The following is a 9,166-nucleotide window of genomic DNA, read 5'->3' as shown; positions in this document are numbered from 1 at the left end:
ACTTTCCGTGCGAATTCATCGACTCTAGGTCTTCAATATTAACCCGAGTCTCAAATCACCCACGCGCTTTGTGTGCAAGATACTCTTTATAGCTATGCATCATATTTCGTGAGGGCCATCTACTGCTGGTATCTTGCACGGCTCGAACTACTGTTCTTTTGTGAGATATTCCAGTGTTTTCCTCTTGAAGTGTCGAATCGGACTTGAGTCATCATGAAGTAATCCTAACGCAAATAGAATTATGGTGTGCTCCATCGCACACTTCGTAGTTTTCAACTTTCTGTTATATTCTCAATGCCTAATTGTCAAGAGGAAGCCTCATTCGATCCTGATCATTATCCTGAGGGGCCCAACAAGAAATTCTTGGAAGGCTCCGAGCAGGAGCTGTTGGATGAGTATCTCCCAAAGTTTGAAGGAGATCGACAACTGAAAAACCATCTTGACAATGTACTTCACGTAAGCCACCCGTGGTAGCTCTTCCCGCATAAACTGCTGCGATGCGCATGCTCATACACGCTTCTGGTACTCAGATACTCGATCTTAAGGATAACATGGTGAGTGTTGATGTTGGTGCTGGTACCGGTCTGTTCACACGAGAGTTAGCCAAATGCGCCGGTGCTAAAGTTTACGCCACGGAGATCTCTCCTGGATTTCTGGAATACCTAAAAGAGGACAGTCGCCTCGACAAGAATCGGGTGCATCTCATCAAATGTGGGTCTCTGGGTCTTGGGTTCTTTCGTTCGACTAACGCGGTGGCACAAGGGATGGCCTCCTGGAATCTCGACGTTATAGCACGCTCTAGGAGTCTTGTGCTGGACCAGGTACAGAAGAGAGCCTCTGCCTCCCTGAGGAGGTGAAGGGCACCGTAGACCTCGTTCTGGTCTGCGATGTCTATCATCACTTGACACATCCACAAGCCGTCTTGAGGGATATCAAGGCCGCTCTAAAGGGTGAGTCTACCGTATAGCTCTCGATGAGGAAATACCGCTGTTGTTAGGTGAAGGCAGGCTCGTTCTCATAGACCATTGGAGAGACCCCAAAAAGGCGAGTCACCCAGATGAGGATTGGGTTTTCTCTCACATACGAGGAGACAAGGAAGATTTTGTCCGGGTAGGCATCATCACATCAAATCGACTCCTTTTTTATCCACTCGCATGGAGTTGCTTTTACTGATTGTGAGGGATTCGTATGCGGAAGTAATACCCTTTTTGTCAGGAAGTCGTTGCTGCTGGTTTCCGTGTTGTTGAGGAGCCAGAGATCCAAGGGGTCGAGGAAAATTACGCTGTTGTTTTCGAGAAGACGCTCTAATGATGTACACACTGCGCGGGGCTTTCTAAAAAGCTTGTGAATCTGTTTTCCTTTTCTGACGGTGGTTTTGCAGTTTCTGAGTTCATTGGGACTGTGCGAAAACTCCACTGTCTCTTAATGTTGAGGGGGGCAATCTTGTTCTGGAATTTATCGAATACATATACCTGTGCTATAAGTGTGCTCTAAGAGTTCTATTCTATCCACTAGTCTGGTCTGGTGGAACTGAAGACTTTAACCCAAGTTGCTCCCGGGCTTCGCGACTTACTCGGGGGGGGCGGGCTCGCAGCGTGATTCGAGGCTTTGGGATCCCTCTCAACTTCTCTCCTTCGAGTACACCGACTCGAGTCTGAATCATGAAATCCATTCGTCCTGATGCAGCCGACTTAAGGAAGATTTCGCAACTTCTTGAAGGGAGGGCTACGGAAGAGTTTCGAAACGAGGACAAGGTGCTCGAGTTTCTCCTCTCGTGTTCGATGTCGAGAGAGCGCTGGCTGAGCCGGCTTGGCTCATCATCTTGATTATCTTTTCGAGGTAGCCATGATCCAGACGAAGACCATCGTCACTGTCAGCGAACGTAGACTGATCCCGTCCCGCGTCTGCCATAGCAGCTAGCCAAGTAACGAGACCTGTCAACTGTAGGGCAGAAGCTGGTCAAGGTCTCCACAAAGCCATAAGCCCGGGCCCGATAATAGCAATTGCCATCTCCTCTGACGGTGCGCTCCTCTGCCGTAGGAAGGACCACAGTCCGAGTATTGCACGGTGAGGTTTGGGCGGCCACTCGAGCTGAGCTAGGCCTCTATATGGTCATTGGGAATCGCCGAGGATTCGATCAGGATCTGTGGGATTAGTGTCGGGCTCGGGCAAGCCTGCTATTATCATCCCTTCACTGCCGGGACGGGTGACCAGCATTGACTGCCACATCACTGTCAGTTCGTGAAGCTAAGGTAGGTTCAGATCTCATCAGGAAGGTAGGCTAACAAAGGGAAACTCCTCGCGCCTGCTATCATCAGAGGGGAGTCTCCCGTTTGGAACCGTCGAAGCCTTCGCCTCGAAGGTCGCGACGATATCACGAACCGCTTCATAAGATAACCAGGTCGCACTAGAAACACAAGTGACAGTGAACTTACAAGCCTAGTCGTAATGGTATGGCATGCTACACGGCATGATCAAGCACTAGATATCTCCTTTATCAGACCCTAGCCGTGAGCCACGACCAGAGAAGGCAGCGAACGTTGGGCCACCTGAAACCTGAGAGGCCCAATCTCCATGAACAGGGAGTGCTGCTGCAGCACTGCTGCATGTAAGCTACCGAGTAGTTGGCGTATGTACTGCTATAGCGAGGCGCTGTCGAAGCAGCGCTAACGGGAGCGTAGCCCTCCAAGTCCTTATCAGCTTCATAGACCTAAAGGAGGGGATTGCGAGTCTACTGGCCAGTGTTGCAACATATATTCGCTTTGCTCGGCTGAGTTAAGGAGTTCCCTCACTCACTATAGGAGGTTACATACGAATTCAAGTAGGAAAATAACACGAATTTCGCGAGATTTTCTCGTTCCTACCAACACATGTAATTGACAACGTACATATTTTCCATAGTGCTATTGGCCCCAATACCAACATCACTTACCAGCCAGCATACGAGAGCGACTAGAAGGTCCAGAAAAGGCTGAGCCACGAGTAGCGAATCCGCAAGGGGAAATGAGAACATGGGCGCTGCCTTGACCTTCGTCAGCCTCTCTACGAGGTACAGTGTACTGACGAACTGAATAGGACGTAGTGGAAGGTGATGCACAGACAAGTGCTACCCCATTGAAGCCGAATATGAAGCCGACCATGGTTATGTAGTGTAGCATCATATCCCACTTGAGCACCACATAATAAGCACCGATGGTCCACAGCAGGCTCATCACTCCGTTAACTATCTGGAGTTGGTAACTACGATGCAACATATGAGAAGACAGTGTCCTCCCCAGAGGCTACATTCGGACACCCGCGGCTGCTAGTTGGAGGAAGAGGAGGCCTAGAAGGGCCGGCCGATACTTCCGCCGTATGGTATCGTTAGGGACATGTGAGCCTCCGACCGACGGTATCGGTATCATTGAAAAGAGCTGTGAGGGGGAACGAGCAGACCCTCTGAGAATTCAACTTCAGTCTGATTAACACAAGATGCTTGGTGTATTAACAGTAGTATACCATCAATATCGATCTGCAGCAGACCTACGGGTCTAGGAGGGAAGCACAGCTCAGTGTAGCAGCTGGGGCGAATGGTCAATGACAAGTCGCCGCCACCGCCGTCGAGCATTACGAACCTCGTGTAGCAATCACCATCATCGACAACTCTTGCCAGGGGAAAATGATAAACAATTGAGCAGCAGTTCGAACTACTGCTACTCCAACCATCACCACTATGAACATACTGATATCGTGTATACAACATCGAGGTGGTAGTAGCTGTTGATACCAAAAAATCACCAAATCATGGACGCCATACGGGCGGCGAGTCACACACAAGTGTAACCAATTACTAAGTATTATACGACAACTGTTTTGTTCTCTCAATACAACACAACTATAGTAGTATCGCCGTTTATTGGTCCTCTTCAAGCTTACACGTTATCATATCGGGCAAGTACCCGTTTATAAGAAGCCGTAAGGCATGTAGAGTCGGGGGGCTGCATCTACAACAGCGTCGCTCTAATAGCAATCAGTGATCATCTTCTCCTATGGGTTATTCACAAGATCAACCTCCCTACCCCAAGCGTTTCATTAACGACACCAAGACAATATCGTTAGTAGTAGTAGTGATAATATTAATAGCAATAATCAACCACATACTAGATGGAAAAGAGTACTTGAAGGCTCCTCATCAGCACTATCATACGCTGAGGGCTCCTCCGTCTCCACCCTCAGCACTACTAGAACAGTTACCGAAAATGACCAGCAACAAAAATGGTCGGCCTCTGCATCTCGCCTACCACCGCCCGAGTTGTCATCGGAAACCATTGTAGAGGTTGGGTACCTCGCTCAGCATGCGAGCCCCCACACTAAGACTATCGATGACCACTAGCCCTGGTCAGGTTGAGCTAGTCAAGATAGAGACGAGAACAGTAAATTGTATAACCGGCGTAATAGGCTATGCTGCACCAACCATCGACCAGCTCGGGCTATCATACCTAGGCCACTGTATTACGGGAAATTTCTCACAACCCTGTGAGAAGGAGCACACACCTTCCAATAGATGGCGCGCGACGGAAGGAGAGCCCTTGACACATGCGTTGACCAGAGAAAGCATCGTAGACCTCAACATGAGCGAGGCAGTGATAGTGATAATGTTAACAGCACCGACCGAGACAGACAGCCACGATTCAGCACGTCCAACCAGGAACGGACAGCAACCTGCTATCCATCGTTCTAGTTCAGACCAGCAGTAGTAAGACTAGTGGGAATATGAGACAAAAAAACACGCAAGCAACCTTAAAAGGGAGTCCTCGTCAAATAAGGCACCCACATAGAGCAATGGTACGGTTATGTATTATTATTCAAATAAACGGCTAAGTCGCTATTGAGAAGCAGATGGAGAGGGAGAGGGCACTGACTCAGCGGAGCTGTCCGGTGGAGTCTCACCATCACTACTCTGAGCCATCACGAGACGCTTCACACCTTCCGCTACGAACTTCCGAACCTCATGCTCCGACTCTGTGGAGGTCTGGGAATACCAATTTTGAAGCACCACTTGTCGTATTAGACCCAAGTCCATGAATGCCTGATATACCCCAGCAACGTCCTTAGACGGCAGTCGAGCATCGTAGATGGCATTAGCGAGAGACTCTATGAGCCGCTTCTGATTGTGGAGCTCCCGGTTGTTAGGGCTGCCAACACCAGTCTCAGTGCCTGTACCACAGACCGTACGTAGGAGGCTCTCCGCGGGCTTTAGCCGTACTGTCCAAGAGTCCTTAGACCATGCCAGACGCAAGCTGGATATTAACGCTAAGATCACCCTTCGCTCAAATAGCGCATTTCTACCACCGAGCAAATCACCCGGAACCTCCTCACTGATCAACCTCATTGCTGCATCAAAATATTTGCTCTTCAATTCAGCGCTGAGCTTGTTGACTATACTCTCGGTCTCATCCTTCAGAAGGCCAATCTCGTCGAGCATCTGGTCAAGGTCCTGGTCATCAGAGGGCTCCAAGTGCTTCATCCGTTTCATCAGCGGACGAAGGAAATGCAAACCCTGTTGGACACCGGGGATGCCAGCAAGATGCTTGGCTTGTTCCAACACCTTCACGGCAAGATCGAACGACCGCTCATCGGAAGCAAGGACCTTCCACGAGAGTATCAACTGCGGGTCGAACTCGCTCGGACCGCCTTCCACCGAGTAATCACCAATGAGAAGTAGCGCAAATAGTCGATGATAGAATTCAGGCGCTTTAGGGAAGTCCATAGCGACGTCATCTAGAACCTCGAGGAAGCCTCGCAAAACCAGGTTCAAGACCTTGAAAGGGATAATGCCACGCCGGACCAGCTCTACGATCAGCTCGGCATCCTTGAACGCTTTACGTGGATCCTCCGCTCCCCAGTTGACCAGATTCTCAGCCATCTTGGAGGGACAGCTCGGGTCGTTCTGGACCATAGTAGTCACGTCGTTGAGAAACGAAGTGAGGTCCCCGTCCTCGTGGAAGTAGTCTCTAGAATTCTTGAACTTATCGACCTTGAAAGCTCGTGCTTCCTGTAGCTCCCTCTCCTTAGCCTCCTTTTGCTCCCTCTTCTCAATGGCAAGTTCATCCATCTTCCGTCGGGCCTCATCGAGCTTAGCCTGCCGCTTAGTGTCCTCTTGGCCCTGTAGGGTAACGGACTTCACTGCTTTCTTGCTTCTACCACCAACAGGATTGCCCTGTCGGTCCACCCAGCCTCGACTCCTGTTATCGATGAGATCCTGGATCATGAACTTGAGCCGACTAGGGTAGTCCAACCTCTTAATGTCCCTCAGACGACTGAGGAATCTAGTGCACATCTCGCGACCACGTTCATAGTGATCTAGAGTTGACCCAATGTTCAGCAATAAAATGCAAACACATTCAATGTAGTGCTCCTCAGGCTCATCCGACCGGAAAATGAGTTGACCAACGACCTCCTTGATAACCTTGGCACTCAGTAGTTGACGTAGGAAGAGTTGCCCAATAAACTTCATATTGCCCAGAATACGTTCCTTCTTCTTGGAGCGGATGACCTCCAACTCTTGGGCATCACCATTGGCCTTGGCCTCCTCCTCAGGTGTCGGAGCTAGATCCACTGGCAAGGCCTCGAACTCCTCTTGGCATTTAGTGATAAGAGCTCTTGTGAAAGTCATGGGTGTGTTGACGTCATCACCCTCGAACTCTGGCAGCACTCGGCGGAGTTGCATACACATATCAGAATAGATCTCGCAGTAGTAGCTCTCCCGAATGGCCTTGTCGAAGATGGTCCGTACCACTAACTCGAGCTTCCAACCTTCATCAATCTGAAAAAGAAGCGTGATAGTAGAGCGACAGAGGACGCGCAGCTTGACTCACCCCTAACTCTGCCAGGCTAGCAGTGACCTGCATGAAGTTCTCAGCGGTGATACGGTTGAGGTTGGACATAACCAGACGATGAAGCTTCTCTTGAGGGGATACATCCTCAAGCTTCGCTGCCACCTTATAACCATGCTCAGTGACCTTCAGTGGGGCTACTGGAGCGTTGAACCGCTTGTACTGTTGTCGACTCTGTTGACGATTATACTTATCTCGCATGGCTTGAGGACCGAGCATGTCCTTCCGCCAGTCAGCGGTGCCCATGTGCTGATGACCACCACCACCCTGTTGTCGTTGGGCCATCATGCCCTTACTAGTCTGCCGTCTTAGACCACCAGCAGAGCCACCACCGGGTTGCCGTACTTGACTTGTGCTAGCGACAGATAAGGTAACCAGTGGCTCTGGAGGGGTTTCTTCAGCGAAGTTGATCGGACGTGCACCACCACGGAAGGCCTCAGTTGCAGGGGCCACAAGGAACATACGGAGGAGGTCGTTACGTGAAAGAGGCCCATCGTAAGGTAGAGGCTCCAGAATCGGCCCCTGAGAATAGCAGCGATGATATTGCTCAACAACTATGACATATATACGCCTACCTCACTGGACTCAGCCGATGGAGTTCCTTCACCCTCAGTGCCCTCAGCCTCCTTATGGACCTCAGTATCTCTCACTGCCTCGCCCTCTGACGAGCTCGTCTCCTCCCAACTGTCCTTCTCCTTGGAGACATGCCCTGTCTCAAAAGAGGTCACGACTGCCGGCTCAGGAAGAACCGGCTGCTGCTGCTGTAGATCCACTGGTGCGGTAAGCTGCTGTGGAGCTACGACTGGACTGGGATGAACAGCCGAGCGCTCAATCGGGATATTCCTGATAGAAAACAAAAGCGATGGAAGATAGGCGATCACGTGCAAGGCTTACTTGAATCCACGCTTCTTGGCGATGGACACCACCGGAGAGGGCGACACTGCAATAGCCGGCTTGATCGGAGCCACGGGAGTTTCTAAGACAGCCTCCGGTTTACCCTCGTCGACTGCCTCCGTTGTTGCCGCCTCCTGAACCGGCTCCACCCGTGGCAGAGGAGCTACAGTGACCTTAGGCTTCCCAATAGCACGGCTGAACAACTTCTTGCGCTCGAGAGTAACAGCTGAAGTTTCCCCAAGATGATTCGGACCTTCCGAGTGAGGCGGTATGGGCACATTAGCCGCCGCAGCGGTACCACTAGTAGGAGCAGTAGAGGCCTCCTTCTCAGCGGGTGAGGTGACAGCTACTGTTGGAGGCTTTTTAGCAATAGCCTTATTAAATGCCAACTTCCTCCCACCATACAGAGTAGTAGACTTGGTTGCAGACGCTTGAGACGGCGGCGGCGGCGGTGGCGAGCTACTACTCGAATCATGACTAGCCGAGGGCTGCTGTTGTTGTGAGGAAGGCTCCGATGGAACCGATGGTGGTGGGGAAGAGGGCATCTCTCCCTCCTGAGTGGGAGCATGCAGCCCTGGCTGGGGGAAGGTTGGTATCATCATTCCAGCACCTCCTTGGACCGGCTGAGGATACATAGGCATTGCCTGTGGTTGTTGCTGCAATGGGCCACCATACTGAGGCCCCACATAGGAAGGTGCGCCATAGGGAGGCATACCGCCATAAGGGCCTCCCATAGGATACATAGGGGGAACACCACCAGCTGGAATGAAGCCGACCTGCTGTTGAAGAGCATGCTCAGAATACTGCTCATCCTCGACCTTCGCCGGCAACTGTTGACGTTGTTCGTCATCATGCTGAGCGGAGACTTCTGAGGATCCCTCCGCTCTCGCGGTAGAAGGAACTGCTGCTTGCTGCTGCTCTTTTGGACGCTTGGAGTCAACTAATGGCGGTTTGGCAGCAGACGGTAGAGGCTTGCGTAAAGCGGCATTCAAGAGCTTCTTCTTGTCGTTCACACCACGATAATCATCATGATGGGCCACTGTAGGAGAGGCTGGAGACGTAGGAGGCTGGGCTCGGCTGCCAACGGTTTCAGAGTCCTCGGCTGCATCAGTCGGAGACCCTGCTGTAGCGACACCAGCGGCAACTGCCGCAAAAGATGGTGGCTGGGCCCCGGGCTTCTGTCGAGAGACCGGCCTCCCTGTGGTAGCTGCCGTAGTGGGACGAGTTCCACCCGACTTCTCCTCCTCCACGACATCAGAGTCCACACGGGCCGGTCTAGTCGTTGTCGTAGCAGGGCCTGCATTGCTCTCGCTACCGCTGCTGTTGACAGGCTTGGGTGCTGTAGTAGCAGGTTGGTCGACCAACTTCACTTCCTGACCAGTACTGGGATCTATAAT

General features: G+C 51.4%; 2 protein-coding genes across 2 annotated transcripts in view; one reads left to right on the top strand and one right to left on the bottom strand.

The window, feature by feature from the left end:
- Nucleotides 1–273: 273 nt before the first annotated feature.
- On the top strand, nt 274–1,372 carry Pmar_PMAR020749 (2-heptaprenyl-1,4-naphthoquinone methyltransferase, putative). Its single transcript, XM_002781318.1, has 5 exons — nt 274–456; nt 531–711; nt 822–950; nt 998–1,110; nt 1,216–1,372. The coding sequence occupies exons 1-5, from the start codon at nt 295–297 to the stop codon at nt 1,306–1,308; spliced, it is 678 nt and encodes a 225-aa protein (XP_002781364.1). The 5' UTR covers nt 274–294; the 3' UTR covers nt 1,309–1,372.
- Nucleotides 1,373–4,864: 3,492 nt separating this feature from the next.
- Pmar_PMAR020748 (eukaryotic initiation factor 4f, putative) overlaps nt 4,865–9,166 on the bottom strand; it is a gene marked incomplete at both ends in the record, with an annotated part of 4,916 nt that continues 614 nt past the window's right edge. The window contains 4 exons of the mRNA XM_002781317.1: nt 4,865–6,805; nt 6,858–7,397; nt 7,451–7,718; nt 7,770–9,159. Of these exons, the coding sequence (XP_002781363.1) occupies nt 4,865–6,805; nt 6,858–7,397; nt 7,451–7,718; nt 7,770–9,159 (4,139 nt within the window). The remainder of the gene's footprint in view (nt 6,806–6,857; nt 7,398–7,450; nt 7,719–7,769; nt 9,160–9,166) is intronic.

The sequence above is a fragment of the Perkinsus marinus genome (genome assembly GCF_000006405.1).
Source record: "Perkinsus marinus ATCC 50983 genomic scaffold scf_1104296942710, whole genome shotgun sequence".
Taxonomy (NCBI): Eukaryota; Perkinsozoa; order Perkinsida; family Perkinsidae; genus Perkinsus; species Perkinsus marinus.
This window is presented reverse-complemented; position numbering and strand designations above follow the sequence as displayed.